This window comes from Coloeus monedula (assembly GCF_965178545.1).
Source record: "Coloeus monedula genome assembly, chromosome: 1".
Classification (NCBI taxonomy): Eukaryota; Metazoa; Chordata; class Aves; order Passeriformes; family Corvidae; genus Coloeus; species Coloeus monedula.
The window spans coordinates 92,768,463-92,788,256 of NC_138781.1; the positions used below are offsets into that span (position 1 = coordinate 92,768,463).

Below are 19,794 nucleotides of genomic sequence, written 5' to 3' on the forward strand. Positions count from 1 at the left end.
AACTGCTTTCAGTTGTGGTTCATTTAGTAAATTAGGTAGGGGTATATTTTTGTCTGAAGTTTCAGTAGTACTTGGTCTGAACGGATATTTGATTGTTGCAGTGTTCAATCAACCCAATTTTTATTGAGTGTTCAGCTCATACTTATAGAGAATCAAATTTGTTAAGTATCCAAAACTGGGCATACAGAAATGGAACTGCCTCAGTTGCACAGCAACTTTCTGAATATTGTGGAGATCCATTTAGAACATATTGAGTGAAGCAAATATGATTACTGCCAACCTTAGAGAGGAAATGTGAGTTTACTCAGCAGAGAGGAGTTTAGTTCTCTCTTGACTTCAGTCAGATCAAGATTTCAACCACATTCCAGTTTTGCAAAGAATGTACTAAACACTCCCTCTCTCCCTATCCTTGAAAATAAACCCCCAAACTTGTCCTTGATTAAGTTGAGAAGAGAAGCAGCCAGTAATTCAATGCTGATAGACTTATACCGTGAACTCAGTGTAAGGTTTTATTTAAAACTAAATTCAGAGCCAGTCTCCAAGGAGCAAAAATGGATGTATCACAGCCAAGTCTCTAAACTGATAATAATGTAACTTTTTTGACCCCAACTTGCCAGGGAAATGGTGCCTGCATGAATTGTGTGGCCTTTCTCACTCATTCACCAAAAGGGCAGATGGGAGAATGCTGTCCAGCCCTGTAGGTCAGGCAGTGATTTTTTGAGTTCTCTGGTTTAAATTCTCCAACATTCAGCACGGGATATTTGAGTTCATGCATCATACTTCTCACTGGAGAGGAAGGTTTGAGGATTGCAGCACATGATGTATGAAGAGAAGCTGAGGGAGTGGGTTTCTTCAGCCTAGAGAAGAGAAAGCAAAGGGCAGGGTGTACAACTACCTATGGGCCGGGGGTAGAGGCAAGACCAGTCTTCACAAAGATGCACAGTGAAAGGGTAAGAAGCAACAGCCAGAAGTGGAATTTCAATCTAAAGAAAGATTTCTTCATCAGAGGGTGGAAAAGCACAGGAAGAGGTTGCCCAGAAACATTGCTAGACATACTCAAAACTCAATTGGATGCAACCCTGTGAGACCTGATCTAGCCCTAAAGCTTGAAGCAGTATTTTGAACTATAGGGAACCTTCAGAAGCCCCTTCAAACACAGTTACCCTGACATTGACAATTTGATTACCAAGAGACTAACAAGAAATTAATGAATGCTAGTAGCACTCAAACCAAAATTTCACATGAATGAATTCACGTAAAGCCCATCATACAACTTCTTAAAAATTTATTAAGTTGATGTTGTGCTGCAATATTTTGGCTGATTAGATGAGAAAACGACTGACTTATAATGAAAAAGGAATCACACTGAAATACACAGATTTCTAATCTCATGGTGTCTTCACCCAGCTTTAATTTTAGACAGAAATGAGAAATAGCTGAAAGACACAGGGAAGATCTCATTTTTAAGGCAGCATTTCCCCATTCTCAAGTCCATTCATGAATGTGTAGCTGCATTTCCAGATGGATTACTGGGCTCATGGCTCCTATTGCCCCAAGGGCACCAAGGGGTCTTGTTCTACTTACAGCCTCTTAAAAGGCTTCATATCCTCTGCCATTCATGTTCACACATCCTCTTCCTGTCAGCTGCAGTTATTTCCTCCACAGAAAATCCAGGTTAAGAAAGGCTAAGTGTATGTCACAATAATGCCAGCATAAAGAGGTCAAAAATCATGATGTTTCTGAACCAGTACGTCTTGCTATAGCTAGAAAGCTTTTCAGCTTTTCATTGTAGTATTAAGGTCAGAAATTTCCTTTTTCTGAGAAAGAGTGTGTCTCTTCATGAAGCCTTCCCTTACAATTTTAAGGTTTACTTTGTCATGTAACTGCATTGATTAGAAACTTTATCTCCATGCCCATATCCAGCATGAATATCTTTGTCAAGAATAAGCTGATAACATCACTATTTCAGTGACTTCTATCCATGATCTGGTAGTTAGGGTGCTATAATAACAAGAACTGGTAAGATGAACTGTTATTTGGGTGTTCAAAACCCAAGAAATTTATTTATATTAATGCATTCTAGAAGGCTTAGATGGTGTTATTTAGTTCCATTATGCACTTTAATACTTATTTTCATACTCTTTTTAAACTTAATCTTTTTCCTACAGAGAAAGCTGTAGAAAGTCAAAGTATGCCATTTTCATTAAAAAAAATTCCATTATTTTGTTGTGTTCTGGCAATTTCCATCTGATACCACTTTGCCTCTCAATCTCTACCTGTTCCTTCTGGCATAAAGCTTATCACCAGAGACCTCAGGAAAATAAGAATACATACTTAGAGTAAATGTCCTAATGTTGGAACCCTGGGTTCTGAGAATTTCAGCCTTTCAGTGCTGAGAGGCAGTGATCCTCAGAAACACATGGAATTCGATCCAAAAGCCTGGGAAAAGCTTCCTAAATTGTGTGATAACACTGAGGTTGTTGCTGTGTAATTAAAAGTTATGTCACCGGATGAAATATGTAGAAATGTAGAAAATTAGATTTAGAAGATATAGGTAATAAGAGGTTACAATATGGAGGATTTTGGGTGTGGATTTATGTCTTCTTCTTTCTCCTTCACAAATCAATTTTCTGTCATTGGGTTAAAAGTTCTGCACTGCGGAACTTGAAAAGTTAGTAACTGGATTGTAAGTAAAAACATATCTCCTAATTGGTTAGTTTAGACTTTAAAAAGCTTGGAAAATTAAAGCTCATGGCCATTTTTTCCACCCTGACAAACTTGGAGGCACACTGTGCAGCTGTATTACTGATAAGATGTAATAAACAACTAAGTCCGAACAAGAATTCTCGATCTCCTGTGTCTCAATTCAAACTCTGAGTAAAAGAACTCGAGATACAGAAGAAAAGAAGAAGAAAAGTAATATCCTAATTTGGGCAGTTTCTGAGACAGATGTGTGTGTATGTTAAGGGATTTCTCTTCCAGCAAGCATTCCTCTCTAGCCGTAACGTGATGCCTGACTGTATGCTTCTCCTCCCAAGTGCTGAATCCCTCCCAGTTTTCTTCTCTTTGACAAGTGTCATGGCCATTTTTCCAATTGGCTGGTTGTGTAATATCACCATTCAGCTAACTTGTAGTCTCTCAATTCTGAAAGCTGTGTCTTGTTCAGGCATTTTCAAAGCTCAACTCCTCTTATTAAATGGAAATTATAATTTAAACAGATATATTGCCCATCAATATTTTGGGGCTGATAGATGAAATTAGAAGAAATACAACACAGGTTATAATGACCCTCCCAATCCAAACATTCTTTGAAGCAGAATATTGATTTAATATAAGTGCAGATAAATATGCTAATACAAATACCTGACAATCTCATTTAGATCACATATAGCTTCTTAAATACATGATTGATGGTTTGTATTGTCTTTGCACTTAACAAAAAGGGCTAGTAGGAATCCACTTAGATTTTGCCTGTTTCATGCAGGTCCCTACTCCACACAGTTCTCAGTCTTGCTTGACTGATTTAACCAATTGTTTCAAATTACCCACTCAATGAAACCTCAGATTTTCTCTTCCTCAACCTAGTCTTCACTTTGCACAGAAATAGCTCCAAATTACCACACTGTGCCAGGGGGAAAGGCAAGGGAGACTAAATGAATACCAAGTGACTCCATGATGCCAGTAGGAGACATAAAATAGTGTAAGAACTTGACAAAGTCCTTCCCTCAGAAAATAACATGCACAACTATTTAATGAAAAGTCCTTCGAGGCTGGTAACCTAAATTAGCAATGACTGTTGGCTTTTAATTGTTCTAAAAGTCTCTGGCCACAATATACAATTCCTGTGCTACAGCACAGGGCAGCAGTGGCAGCATTCAGTGTTCCTGGGCTGCTGTGCTCTCTTTCTCCCCATCTCGCTCTCTCTCTCTCTCTCTCTCCCCCGTCTTCTTTTCTAACTGACCAGACATTTCTGAGGAACACTGTCTGACAGATAAAGCAACTCAGACAAGAACCTTCTCTTTTCAAGTGTATTAAATCATTACATCGAGCTTTGGATAGCAAGTTAAACACAGAAAACTTACATTTTTACAATCATAGAGCCATTTAGGCTGGAAAACACCCTTAAGATCATCGAGTCCAACAGTTAACCCAGCACATCCCAGTCCACCACTAAGCCATGACCCTCAGCACCACATCTGCATGTCTTTTAAATACCTCCAGGGATGGTGACTCAGCCACTTCCCTGGACAGCCTATTCCAGTTCTTGACAACCCTTTCCATGAAGAAATTTTTCCTAATATCCAGCATAAAACTCCCGTGGCACAACTTGAGACCATTTCCTCTTATTCCTTGAAGCAGAATAAAAACAAACATTTGACACAAGAAAAATTTAATTTAATTTCAGTATTAAAGGGTTTGCTGGGAGAAACTTTGACAGAAAATACAAAGGCTCCGAGGATAAGAAATAGTTGAAAGCATTTGGCTAAAGCAGTGAAATTACAAATATTTAATACATGACTCACGGGAATTACATACATGAATGATGGATACCAAGAGGCTCTTCTCCATTTGTAGAATGGGTTCAGCAGTGCAGGACCTTCTGTAGTCTTCTACTCTTCTGTAGCTTCTGGAAATAATAACTCACAAACTTTTCAACAGATTTATCTGATTCATCTACCATAAGTACCAGGAAACAACAGACTTGATATTAGATCACTGCTGGCTTTTCAAACAAAGCCTCACAGAAAACACAGCCCTTTCAGAAATCAAAATCTGATTTCACTTCTGGACTGAGGAATCATCTCTGTATTAACAATCCTGGCCAGAGTGCTTTAATTCAGATGGGACCCTTACTTCTGAAAGCCAGCAAAAAGCATGAAAGGGGCTCAAATATGGAATATACTGGTTATCTAGGAGAAGCTGATGTTGAGTTCCAGATCTGAAGTGTGTTGACAAGTTTTGGTTGAAAGTTTGGAATAGATTGGCTCACAGAAAAAAATTGGTTCAACATAGAAATGCACCTAGTTATAGGCTATACATGAGACATGCAAGGGAAGAGGCTCTACATTTGATATCAGTGTCATTTCAAATTTGCTATGAAACTGCTGTACTAAATCAAATTCCCTGATTTCTCACATTTTTTCTTACTTGGTGGATATTTAAGAAATGCCTCAGCAATTTTGAGTAGCAAATGCTACAAGATGGTGGCTTTTTTTGTTTGTTCCCTTTCCCCATCCTGCCTTTGCAATGATCTGTTCCCCAACAGCACAATTCTTGAATATCAGCCTTACAGGAAAACTTCACAGCACCAGCAGAAAAATGACTAATGCTTTCTGTAACATGTATTTCTGGGATTATTAAGGAGGTTTCTGATGTATGACCGTGGCAGTGATGCTCAAAGATGCCCCATCTCAAACTTCTCTAATATCTCTCCCTGTTCATAGCCCTGAGCAAGTCACTTCACTCCTCGTGCAGCAAATCTGCCTGTCTTCTTTTCCACCCAGAACCACCACCACACTGAGTAACCAGCAAAGTGAGCTGGTTGGCACAAAAGGGAGGGAAGAGAAGCCTCTTAAATGGTGCCTTGCTTAAGAGGCACCTCTCTGTCAATGACTTATTCTGAGTTCTCAGAATCTGATTTATGGGCCTGAGGATACTTAAGTCCTTTATTTTCTGGAAAAAAAAAATCATAAACTGGGTTATGAAAGCATGTGCATCACAACTTTCTCTTAAATTCTGACTGTAGGAAATGCCACTTTTCTTTCTCTCCCACCATTTTCTCCTGTTCAATCTGGCCTTGCCACTGGCACTGCTACCAAGAAGTCAGAGATGTGGGTACATTTTGACTTCGTCTTTTGATGACTCAAACTCATATTTCCCCTAATGGCCTGTTCCAAAACACACTTGGGAGGTTCTTCTGTATTCTTGCTGAAGTTTCACCTTGTACTTAAACACTGATGGCCAGAGGAAGGAGACAAGGCTGCCTCTGCAAACCCCTTGTCTCACAATGCCCAGTGGAGAGGGGCACTCTGCCTTCTCCCCTCTCTGGGGGCTGTGCCTATGTTTTTCCCAAGCAGTTGCCTCATGACAGCTGCATAATAGAGAGACAGGCATGTACCCACATTTCACCTCCACGGGAGTGACCTGCCTGTTGGGTTATGGAGTCCTGCTTTGCTTCCCCTCCCACACTCAGTAAATCAAAAAATGCATGAACAAGTAGCTCAAAGTCACGTGTGGATACTGCCTCACTGTGCTGTGTCTGTCTCTTGCTGGCGCTGTGAGTCACAGATCATTTCCAGGTAAACCTCTTGAGAAGGGAGGGACAAGCCTTCCCCGAGATTCCTACACACACCACCCCCTGTTTAGTCTCCCCTGCTGAGTGATGGGTTAGACAGTGGGGAAAAACAGTGCTGGATCTCTCCAGGCAAAGGAGAGGGAAATAAACCATCTCTTCCCTCACCATCTCACCCTTGGTGAAAGCTCCAACCTCTGGATAACAGAGATTGCTTCAACAGGACTGACTGTACATATTTTAAAGGAAACCAGTGATTATGAGCTCATTTTGTGCAGGGCTTGGGTGTGCAGCTGACTGGCATGTGGCTACACAGATAGAGGGAACACCTCACCTGTGAAACCCAGCAGTGATGAGATATCCCTTCAGTCCTGAGCCACATACTCATCCATGAGCCCAGCAATGCCTCCAAGCAGAATTGAGCACCTCATGAGCTCGAAGGTCAGGAATGCAACCATCACCAGCAGACACATTAAACATGATATGTGTTTTATTGGTTTAATTTCCAAGAAAGTTAAAAACAAGATGGAAGAAGACTTGCATAGCATAATCTCTACAATTTATGAAGAATAATAACATCTTTTATGCAGTCCTTCATTTTGATTGAGTGTAATTTTGACAGAAAGATGACCTAAAATTTTTACCATACTTTGAAGGGCACCATTAAAAGTATATAAATCATAAACTGTATTTGAAATATTTTAGTCATATCAGAAAACACAGAGCTCAGAAACTTCTCCTAAAAATGCCGATTTCTGTTTTGTGATTTCAGCCTCCTGGCTATTATTAGAGCTTGTAATAGTCACCATTTCTACCTTGAGATTTGAGAAGGAGCTAAGTCTCCCAGAGAATGGAATGTGTCTGAATAATTCATTGCAAGTAAATAAGGATTTGGTTTTCAAATATATAGAGGACTTTCCACATACAGCACTCTGGAAATACTGTATTAAGTACATTTATTATCCGTATAAGGCAGACACATATCTGCAATTATTCCGAAGATTTAATTTTGCAGTAATTGGAGTATTTAGATCAAAGAGCCTGCATTCATATGAAATGGTCTTATTTTCTATATATTTGGAAGGTTAAGAAATAAAACCCTATAGATCATCAAACTTTTGTCTGTATAGTGTGTCAAAGTGTTTATGCCCCTTTTGTATCTGCAGTCCTTGGGGTTGCACTATGTTAAATTTCTTCTTCCTTTGAATTATTTTTTCACTTTATGGGAGGGATGTTCTTTTTACAAACTTACAGTGCGTGCCACTTAAAAGCAACTCTTCATACTTCAAGATTTTCCAGAGAGTTTTGGCACTGAGAAGAATTTGTCTTCATTGATGGAAAGACATATCAGTGGTAGCAGGAACACTCCACTTACTAGAAGGGAAATCTGATCCTTTGTTGAGCTGAAAGATTCCTTATGTATCTTCCATCAGTCTGAAGTGTTGTGACATTTCCTATCACTGTACCACAAGGATGTTCCTTCCGGGAAATGCACAGGCTGTACTAATGAATATGTTCATACATCAGAGAAAATCTTTCTTTTCCCCCTGTAAAATGGCAAAATTATTCTTGATCTAATATTTCTAAGCCACAGCAGAGAGAATGTGTAATTGACTGTAAATAATAGGTCAAAATGACCAAGCATGACATTTTTAAAGTTCAAATCCTCTCATCCATAGTTATTATACATTGCATTATGGATATTCACAAACAGTATTTGTCAAGCCACTGTGTACCAAAGTGACTTATTTTGTACTAAATGCAATAACAAGTGAAACAGAGCTTGTTGATGTTGCTTTCAATTTCCTTTTCTAACTTCTGTGCCATTTTAAACAAATGACACAGTGGTGAGGTGAAGAGGACAGAGCAGAAGACCAGAGATCACCTGAAGGTCAGCATACAACAGGTCTCTTCATATTAAAACTGCCAGAGCTGCTGGCTTTCTACCCAACAAAGCAATGCTCTGCATAACAGAAAGGCAAAGAGTGAAGCAGTTGAGAGATTTAGATACCAGGCAACTGCTTTTCAAGGTTCCAAAAAGCCTGCTCATTACAACCTCAGATAATTGACTATTAGAGAGATAAACCCCCTGCTTTTCAAAGCAGATATCAAGGAGCAGACCTTGGACTCTGAAGTGGAAGGCACAACTGTCAAAACTGATTCTCAGTTTACATACATATGAAAAACTTCTCTCTTTCCATGTATTTTATGGCAGATTGTAAGAAACAGATAATGTTTCTTCTCATTTCCATTACAAAGCTTTGCTGAGAGACTGTTCCAGCTGAAGTAAAACCAGTTCTTCAAAAGAACAAAAGAAAAAATAAAATATTATACATTAAAAAAAAAAAAAGGGGGGGGAATAGGGAAAAAGAAAAAGAAGAAAGAGCATTTTTGAATTCTGATTTGTGCACTGGGTGATGAGCTTCCTTTTTCCCATTCTCTGCTGCTCTGTGGTAGTTGCTCCCCTTTCTGTTTTACCAACTCTTTCACAAAGCCTCTCTCCAGGGATATGCTCAAAAAACTCAAGCATTGCTTCAGCCAGAAGCCCTTTCACACAGGTGGAGCCAAAATTGCCCCAAGGAAGATCTAAATCACATTGGATAAGAGTTTTGATGGTGGTTTTAGCAGGGTCAAAATTTCACTTCCCAGGTGGAAATAGAGCAGCCAATCTAGGAGAATTTTTTCTTCCAGAAGGACTTCCTGTAAGTATGAAATCATCCCATAGCTAGCTGGACACATGTTGAAGGTCATAAAACACCTGGCCTCAATGTATTCAATCTTGATTTACATAGACTTTCCATGTGGGTTTGTTGTTTTGTTTTTTTTTCGCTCTGTGGCTTCCTTTATTTTTTGTAATTTTCACAATAATTGATATTTCAGACTAAGTCATAGGTTTTAGACATTTGCTCTCAGAAATCAGAAGGAATGAATCTTGTTTAGGAGCTTCCAACAGCCTTTTAAGAAGGGCATTATGAAATGAACAAAGAGTTAAGAAAAAAGAATATTTTGACCTGTTCACGATGGAGAAACATCCAAACTTCCAAGAGTTCCCTTAAGCAGCCATTAGATATTGCTGAGGATAAACAAAGTTTGTATAGGAAATGACTGTATTACTTGAAAAATATCTAATTAGAAATAATGTGTCAGCATCCACAAATATATAAGGAAACAAGAGTGTGGAACTCATGGAATCATGGAATAGCTTGGGCTGGAAGGGACCCTAAAGATCATTGAGCTCCAACTCCCCTTTCATAGGCAGGGACACCATCACACAAAACATCCCAGGGAAGACATTGCATAAAATAAATCAGATGGAAAAGTAACAAATGGAAGAGAAAGAAGTTGAGAACAAATGGATGGAATTCCTTCACAGGGAATGTGTTTTGCAAATGGCATCCTGAATCTTCATTATCTTTGTGCCTTGTTGGCATCCCCACACACCACTTCCAAAGGGGAAGACAGATTTCCCAATAATTCCCTCTTCTCCATTGCTTTCAGACTGTCTACACATCACCATCAGTTTCCTTTTGGAAAAGCTGAATGCACTGCTACTCTCATGCCACTCTCCCACTGTTCTCTTCCCACCCACATTGTTTCTAAAATATGTCTTGCATCCTCTTTCCTAATTGGGGTTTTGACAAAGCAGCAGAAGGAAGTAGTGTATTATTGTGTTTACTTTCTTTCATTGAGATGTGGCTTTCTGACAACAAAGTTGGGCTTGTTTTGGGAGTCATCCACCAGCAAAACTTGATCAAACCTGTTGCACCCTGAAGCAATTGTGCAAAATAGAGTTATAGCTGCTGCAACCTAATCACAAGCAAAAACATGTAGGTGAGCTATAATTATCAAGAGTTTTGCCATCTGATAACATTTACAGCAAACAGAAAATTACCAGAAGCAAATGAGGGGAAGCTTTTTCGTGTTTTTTTTTAGTAACTGACTTTTCCCTGTTCTGGCATAAAAATTTCATCTCCAGAGAATCTATCCTGAACATTTTTCTTCACTGGATGTCGGAGGCTGAATTTCTGTATTCTCCTTCAGCAGTGGAAGCACTTGAGACCCAACTGATAAAATATCTGAAAAGGATGAGCGCAAGGGCTGGTTCATCAGATATATGCCAAAGTTTGTCTGAAAAAAATCAAAATATGTATTAAGATGTAACACATGTTAGGGTAATCAAATCTATAGAGGATCTCACAACCCAAATACATTTAGAAGAACAATACTGCTTTAAGAATAAGGAGGTATGTACTATGTCCATGTAATTAACAACATTCTTAAAACTCATTAGTTATAACAGACTGGTAAACAAAAGCTAATGCCATGCTATTCAAGAAGAATAGCTTAAGTAAGTGGATAAATAACACAGTATTTCACCATGAGCTCCATAGTATCATATATGCAATTTACACTCTCTCACAATCTTGTTATTTAATGACTGCTCTGGCTCCTTGACAAATACAGTTAATGCATTGTCACAAACAATGGCTTTGCAGGATGGGAACACTGGTATGTTCCAACAGCGAGGAAGTCTTGCATCGTTTACCAAGAATTATTTGCTTTGTTAACAGAAATTTATTCTGTCAAGCCTCTGCGAGTTTCCCTTCATTTGTTTTTATGAATATTTTAGTATGCTTTACAGAAAATATTCAGAAAGTTTGTTTTATTATTGCTCCCACTTGTTAAGTGGCATTATCCATGGACCCATCCTGCACAGATATTAGAAATACTTAGAATATGTCTTTGTGATTCTGAGTAATAAAGAAAAGAAGAATGGAATATCCACTTTCCCCACTGACCATGCAACCCTCACAGGCACCAAAAAACTGATGTGAGTATCTGCATTCTTATGTGAGGTCTTGATCTCAATCAGTTGAATGTTACAGCTGTGGGTGTGATCTGGAAATGTCACAGGAAGAGACTGGTGAGGTTTTGTGGTTTTGTTTTCCAGCCACGGAGAATTTAGTAATATGGAAGAAAAAGACTTGTCATCTCATGAGAGTATTTTCCAAAGAATTAGATAATAATTAATAAAAAAAAAAATGCAAAGTAGGAAAAAAAGGAACATTGAAGACCATGTTAAATTGATAACTGATTTTTAGACCTCAGAAAGTCTGCTCATTAAACTGAGGACCTTGGAAACCCAATACTAATCTTCTTGTCTCTTTTTTCAGGTTTCAAAAAAAAGTATTTTGCTTTCGTAGACTACAGCCAAAACATACAAGCTGTTCTAAAGTGTAAAGTAAATAAAAAAGCAAATGAAATTACTCGAAAACAAAATTCTATTATCCTTCTCTATTTCCTGATTACATTTACTGCCATTGTTCAGATCAATGATCCTGAAATTGAGTGAATTACATTTACAGCAGGTTTAAAAAACAGTGGGTAAAAAGAATTGCAATAAATCAAAAAAAATCTGTTAGGTGAATTTAAGTGAGCATATTTCACAGCCTAAATATGAAGGCAGTATGTTTTCTCCTATTCTTGCCCTGAATAATTAAATAAAGATGCAGCAATGAGGTAACACAGAACAGCTTTTAGTCTTTGAAGAATCCATGAGAGATAAGACTGAGCCCTACTCCTAAATAAGAGAGAAGCTGTAAAGCAGAAATCTGTCCAAACATGGCCTCAGACTCTGAATTTGGGTCTTTCTGTTTCATTTGTAATCCTAAATATCATTGACAAAAATGGGCCCTAGGCTTAGGTATTTTTGGCTACCTCTGCTATTCCTTTATCTCACTGGCACATCCCATGTAGAGGGCATGAGCTGGACCTATCAGGCTTGTCCTATTGCTGACACTTTTTGGGTACCAGTGGCTATAATGGTGTCAACACTCAGTGGACACAGGGTACATCCTTATGGTCAGGGTTCAATATTTAATGTCGAGGAATGACTGCAGCATTGTAAGAGATGCCAACCCTCTAGCACAGAGACTGTGTTGGATCAGCCATGATGCCATAATGGTGTCAGTGACTGTTTCATTTAAAATATTAAAGCACATAGTCTTATTTTACCATTTTTGCTTTTCTCTCATTCATTGACAAGTTTCTCAATTGGCATTAATGATGTATTGTTCAGCCTTGTGGGTAATAACCTGGATTCAGTTCCTATACCCTAATGCAAAAATGACAGTTGCCATGATTTTGTTTTTTTAAAAAATCAGGCAATATGAAAAAAATTGTAAAATTAATATTAGTTCATTATACACCACATTTCACACAGGAAAGAATTTTATAATTCTTCCATGTAAGTGAGCTTATTTGATGCATGAGAAGTTTTTATTTATATTTACTGTATTGTCATCTTGATGTATCTTAAAATGAGACTAAAATAAATCTGGGCAGATTGCTCATTCTGAAGAACTTAATTTATCAGTTTTTGTTATTTAGCAGGATTTTATTTTTTTATTTTTTGGATGCACCTTAAAACTTCAGAATTATTTAAGAAAATGCATGTTTGAATAGATCTTGTCTTTAGGAGATCTCAAATACTGTTTTAATGCTGCTCCTTAATATTTTCCTTCTCCAATTGGGAATCTAAAGTATCAGTGTTTTTTTTCAGTGAGGAGTTTCAGTAATGCCTAAGGAGTTTCCAAGGTGATGATATACTGATGCTACACATATTTTAGTACTAATGCCTGCTTGGAATTGCCGACCTCTTTTTTTTTGTGAATGTTCTTAAAACCAAAATTTAGCCTGTGATTGCCAGCAGTGGATTTAACATCTTTTAAGTAAATTTCCCTGTTTTTTCAATAATTACAAATAATGACTCAGCAAGTACTGATAATAGCAATCATACACACACCCCTGCCAAGCAACCACAAAAGCTGCATCTGCCACTTCAGCTCTGTTTCCAGAGAAAGATAAAATGTAGAAAAAAGCCCTTCTCACATTTCTGATGAAAAATGAGGCTTTCAGATGCAGAGTTATTACAGTGAACTGCATAATCTCTCACTGCTGCTGCTACCTTTTCCTGACTTCAAGGGCATTTTATTCTGCATATAATCTTCCCAGAACACACCGAGAACTGGGCAGGGAGTGCAGGACTGCAAGCTCTGTGGCTTTACCTGGCAGTAGAGACTCCTCCCATCACTGTAAAATGTTAGAGGGACAAAGAATTTAAAGCTTCTTGATTAGGAAAAAGCAGACCACTTCACTGCTGGGAGAAATAGAGAAAACATACCTATTCTTGCCAACAGTGAATCATATGATAGTCATCACACTCACAGGAGGAGCTATGAAATGCTGTCATTCTTGCATGTTGTTTCAAGTTCATTTACTGGTTCAACAGTAATATGCTCTGCTCAGAAATTCACTGACAGAGAAATACCCTATGTGCACTATTCCCTTTTGTAAGATAGAAACCTGAGGGGCTGCGTCTGACAAAGGCCTGAGCTGAGACGCCTTCGAGCTACAGCTCCCAAAGAATCAGTTAACACAGACTAGAACTTGGTAGGAAAATACCCTGCTAGAATGTGTAACAAGCACATAAATCATACTGCATCCTAATACTTAGCTTTGGATGGATGAGTTCTGGATTTTGCCCCTAGATGTAGCTCTCAGCTGCCATGTCCCAGCAGATAAATTTACCTGTCCAGGTCTGATCATTTATTCACACAATAACATAACCTCCCTCTCATCCAAAGATTTGGGAGATGCAATTATTAAAATTGATTTTTTTTTTTAAATGCAAGAATGTTTTATTAGCTTTAGATTTACCAAAACTTAAAGCCTTAAAAATAGGAGAGTGGAAGTACTCACTTTTGACAACGCTGATTTTTTTACAGGAAAAAAGGGAAATTTTAAGTTGGTGGCAATAAAACCTCATATAATTCTGTTGAAAATATCTGGACTATAGAATGCTTTCTTAAGAACTGATATTTCTTTGCTCTACCTTAAATAAATGCATTTTCCAGTTCAGCCACCAATGAGAAAAGAGAACCGTATTATTTCAGAGGTCTATTAATTACAACAATCACTGTTCTCCAATGTTCCAGATATTTGAATGAAAAGCATTGCATGGTGTAAAGCCCTGCATTACTATGAAAATAATGATAATGATGCAGCAGATATGAAAGGTCATTTGCTATCTTTGCTAACACTCCAGTAAGCAATACAAAGGCACAGCATCTAATTCTGCACAAAAGGAACCTCTCCCAAGGCACAATGAGATACATAAAGGAGGATCAACAGCCCCCAGGAAAAAACACAAGCCTTTTAGTGTATGAAGGCATGTTCAAACATAATGGATTTCCCTTGATGTGCTGCTATCCATACATTTAGACCAGGGCAGACTGCTAATGCAATAATTCCCTTTGCTGCCTTGACAGCAAGTCCCAGCTTATAGCCATGCTGCAAATCTACCCACAGGGCTTCCGCTATCATTAGCGCTAAACGGCATCTGCAAAACACCAAAGAGAGGCAAGAATTCAGTGTTCTCCCCTTGCCAGCCATGTGTGTTTTGCATCAGGTGGTGAGGCATGTGAAACAGCATGTGGCCATTTGCTTAATGTAGTTATCTAGTCTTTCCTAATCTCCTGCAGTAACAGAGAGCACTCTGTCACACGAGGAGAGCTCATCTTTCTTTTCCAGACAAAAATTACGGAAGGAATCCTTAGTGAGTGTTTCTTCAGAAAGCAGAGCTCAAGTTCACTTTGTAGAGGTGCTTGCATTTTATGTCAAACAGTGACATAAAAGGTTTCATAAAAAGCAGCTGGCAAGGCCTCAGCACCATGCTTTACATTTATCAGAAAACATGCAAATTGCTTGTGTGGCTAGTTACAGTAGCTGGTTCTGACTTTCAGCTGCAATCCGTCTATACAAAGGCTCAATCTTTCAATTTGAGTAAAAAAAAAATTCTCAGAGTCTGAGGAATGGAGAAAAACAGGATTTCAGAAATAAATATAGAGCTACTTTTTACAAGCCTTACATTATTTAGCTCATTATTGAAGTTCATTGGCAGTGCTGCTATTTGGGCTACTTTTTTAATAAATTTCAATGTAATTTTTTTCAGGTTGATGTTCTTGGAAAATATCAAAACAAAATGGTAAATATTGATATCTGGCACTCTTTTCTACATGCAGTATCTTTAATGTTTTGGCAAACAACTAGCTACAGCAGCTTTTCAAAAAAACTGGGAAATTATCTTAAATCTTATTTTTCCGCAATAGTTGCTTTTGTAGTTTGAATCAGATTATTGACAGATGGGAGAAAACATTGCTAAATTCCTTCACTGAATCTGCATCTGATTAAAAAAAAAAAAAAAAAAAGAGAATGAAGTCCATTAGATGACTCCTTATCAGAAAAGCACATGGTAGAGATATGAGTCACCAAAGGATTAGCTCTGCAATTTAACACAGTCACATGAACTCGACGTTCTTTTTCTCTCCCCACTGTGAGCTGTGAAAGGTTTGGATCAATGTCCTCTGCTAGGTCTGCTGAGGACACTGAAAATGCCAGTCCTTCCTGGGTGCTGCTCATTGATAGTCAGCTGGTGCCCATCACCACAGAGGTGACCTGCAGGCGGGATGGACTCGCAGGTCTTCTCAGACCAGCCTAGGCAAAGCCACCAGTTCAAACTCTCCCTTTCAGCTGTCAGCTAACCCAGAGGACTCGCCCTTATGCAGAGCAGGGCATGCTCACAAGATCCCATCTGCCAGCAGCGCTGAAGGCTGGGAAAAACAAAAAAGGCTGAATGCCCCTGTGTTTGCAGCGTGAATATCGGCGCACAGCTGAGGGAGACAGAGCACTCCCCCGCGGTGATCAGCAGCGCCTGCCTCGCCTCGCCGGGCTGCTTTTATCCGACGCCAGCTTCTTCTCGAGAGGCTGGATTGCTCTCTTTGCCTTAGTCCTGTTTGAACGAGTCACTTGGTTCTAGCAGTGTGTCAAGAAAATCTCTACATTGCTGAATTAATCAGAGTGAAAAAGGAGCTCATCTTTGCTGTGGGAAACATGCAGAAGATGCTTTGCCTCGCCTGAGAATCTGTATCCCGAGTAAGGTTTTGTTGCTATTTTCTCCTTGAGTACAGAGTGCTTTCTCTCTACAGAGGTTCCAAGTTATAGCCCAGTAAAACCCATATAGGCAGAAAAAGTCCTCTGCTTCCTACGCCCCATGTGGCAGGGAGCATTCCTGCCCAGAGTGCCCAAATGTGCTCTGAACTGTCCCAGATGCTCAAGCTGTGGCTCACCATTACCGGGAAAGGGCCCCTGTCCTCAAGCTACCTACCGTGGCCAGAAGCTCATCTCCCAAAGGCTCATGTACTGCGGCGACCTGGAGCAGAGCCTGCTGTGCAACCCTAAGTCACCTCAGGTCAGGAGAAGCCGTGCCTCGACAGCCGGCCCTGCCTGCGCCTCTCCCCAGCTCACTGCACTGGGCTGGCTCGGACACGGAGCCAGAGGAGCTACTCACCAAGGATAACAGCCAACGAAAAGAAAGCCCTTTGTTTGTTTAATGAGTCACCGAGACGAATCTATTTATTTATTTATTTATTTTTGTCCAAACATAGAATGCAGTATTTGTAACTTGTTTGTGCATTGTCTGGGTGAATGATTTTGAGCCTATTTGTTATTGTTCTGGGCCAGCCCTGTGCCCGGTGTTTGGTACTGGCGAGGCTCCCGAGCCCTGACTGCCTGAGACACTTTAACAACAGAAGCTTAACTAACAGGAAGCAATGAATTTTGAAAAAGGATTTTCAGCTAAATAAATATGTATGATGAGATTTGTGGAGCTTTTGGGATGCTGTACTGTCTAGCCATCATCTGAGCACTCTCAGTTTCAAGAAGCAGTGCAACCTTAGGAAGCAGGACCTCAAATAAACACCTGTATTTCATGCCTTCTCTCTAGTCATTTTCTTAAGCAATTACTCTCCACTTTGACTATATTCACATCTGCTCTGTTTTTCCTGATAACTAGTTTCCCAGGGTAAGAATAAAATGTAGTCTTAGAAGCCAACTGCATAATTCCAAACACTTTTGGATTTTTCTGCATATTTCTTTTCTTAAAAGACATCAGTGCATCAGGTTGTGTTTTTAAGAACAAAATAAACACACTGTAAATAAGTACATACTGAATAGAAGCAAGCACAGTTAAAAATAATGCATATTAATAGTCCATTTCTGAATAAAAAACGTACTGAGCTTTTTATGGAAATAAACCATGTTATATCTGGGTTATAAGTGCACCCTCTTTCTACAGAAAAAATTCAGATGGTAGCAATTAGCACAACAACTTAACTGTGAATATTCTCTCAGCAGGTATTTCACTACCCATGCAATAAAGTCACTGCATCTTTCATTACAACTATTTTGAAGTACTGTACTAACCTTTCTACCTCTGGCAGCAGACAGGGACTGCAGAATTTCTTTGTTTCGTTCCCCAGACTGTTGATCAATGCAGATTATTTGACATCTGCTACATGGACCCACAACCTGAAATTTTAGTTAAAGAAAGTTCATGGCTGTTTATCAAAGCAGTACGACACTGAACAGTACAAGATTCTGACCATAATCATATCTTAAACACATACCTTTTGCATACTTTTCCTGTGGTTTTTCAAGCTTTCATTATGTAAAATGTCAGGTCTGTTCACCTAATGTAGTAGGTCTACTTGCAAAAGTCTCACTGAATTTTTAATTCACTTTTTTCTTTTTTTAAGGAAAACTTTCTCAGAGACAGAATCTGAGAAATACCAGACATTTACATATTTGTATTTCCGGTTGGCTTCCCTTCTTCTGTGGGTTAGCAGGGCTGCTTGCCCAAAGAACTGAATACAAAATTAAGCCAGTGCCTCAGGATTCAACCCAAGGAGGATTTTTTGGGGACTGTTTTAGCGCAGCTGAAATGCACTATATCTTTCTTATATGCATGGCACTTTTAGATAATCAGAATGTAAAATATTTACATATACAAGTCTATTAATCAGAAGAAACAATTCATCCTCTATCATCTATTACATATGATGTTAACATCATATGTAATTGTTCTTAAAGTTAATTGTTGTTTGAACTAAGTGTGTTGCTAGGAGTAAAAAAACCCTGCAACAAATTTATTCTTAGAGCTTTAAAATGGAGAAGGATGACATATTGCACTTTCACTTAACACTGCTTCACTAACTTTAGCAAAGCTCTACATTACAGAAATTAAGTCTTACAGTATCCCAGTATACACATTCTACTTTGGTAAAATGTGTCATAAATGTCAAATAGGGCAAATAATTAAACTGTACACTTCAAACATTTTATGTGCTGATCTGAAGTGATATTTAAGGTTTTTGAGATGCATCTAGAACTGCTTGTATAACTCTTCAATGTAGTCATCAACAACATACATCATCTCTTTTAGAAAATTATTTTTCACAGCTTTAATTTTTTTTTAATTAAAAGAACAACAAGACAGAGAAGGAAATATTACTTTGTTCAACAGCTTCTACCATTTTCATGGCATCAAGGAGCATTAATATAATTTCTACTGTTACTATATCAGTATCTGAAGAAGGACTTAGCAGAGATGGGGAAAGACAATATAAGTTGCATAAGCTTTTCTATTTTAGCCTTGTATTCCTAAAGTATATCGATGCCAGGAATGCCTTTTCATTTTACTGTTTTACAGTAACTTATCAACAGGAACCTCAGCTGAGCTCCCCAGTGTAACTTCCAGCCTCTAACAAGCTACGCACCAAGGATTTTGTCCTTTGTGTTCCTTGTTTCTTACTTATAGGAATTTTTCCTCAATTTTCTGTAAATCATATGGCAGCTTACTGATCAAAGTACACATAAGAAGAGAGCAGATAAGCAATATATTCCACACTTCTGAAAAAGTTTCTTACACTGTGCTGACCAGAAAAAAATAGGAGTGATGTCTATCACAACTTCTAGGTTTGACCTCGGCATTTCTGTTATTCACACCTTAATTATAATCTCTAAGAAAACAATGAATAAGCCACTTTCACATCCTAGGCAAAGCATCTTCAAATACATATTTCATACCTCAAGGTCAGACAAATTCAGCAGAACATGTAATACATGTGTGCATCATTCCCTTAGGTTTCATGTGTAGTTTCTAGAGATTCTTTGTTAAGAGTTTTTCTTAAAAGAATGTATTTGCAAACAAGGTCTGACTCTTCAGCATTTTCCTTGAAGTACAAGGGACATTGTATTGTTGACTATAATATGAAGCACAACACACCAAAAAACCCTACCATTAGAAATGTTCCTTGAGTGGAGATTAGGATAAGATGTATACAACAGAGGGCAACAGACCATGAGTGTTCACTTGTATTCATGCCCAGTCTTTTGGCAATCACTTGCTTGATGTGCAGCAATGTGAGGTTACATTTGGACTACTGTGCTTAACAGTGAGTGTTCTCTGCTGACGTGCCAGCTAAATATGTGCTGTAAACTCTGCCTCAAAAAACCTGATTATTATTCAGTTCAGATGAAGATAAGGAATGCTATGAATTATGAAATTCAATAAAAGTGTGGAGAAATATGTCAACACCTCTCAA

At 38.6% G+C, this 19,794-nt stretch overlaps 1 protein-coding gene across 2 annotated transcripts in view; it reads right to left on the bottom strand.

Moving 5' to 3' along the window:
• Positions 1–6,889: 6,889 nt before the first annotated feature.
• The window catches only part of MOCOS (molybdenum cofactor sulfurase), a 216,573-nt gene continuing 203,668 nt past the window's right edge, over positions 6,890–19,794 (bottom strand). For both annotated transcript variants that reach the window (XM_082290039.1, XM_082290040.1), the window contains 2 exons: positions 17,615–17,719; positions 6,890–10,420 (listed from right to left, as the gene is read on the bottom strand). In XM_082290039.1, coding sequence (XP_082146165.1) covers positions 10,274–10,420; positions 17,615–17,719 — 252 coding nt within the window. In that variant the 3' untranslated portion in view covers positions 6,890–10,273. The remainder of the gene's footprint in view (positions 10,421–17,614; positions 17,720–19,794) is intronic.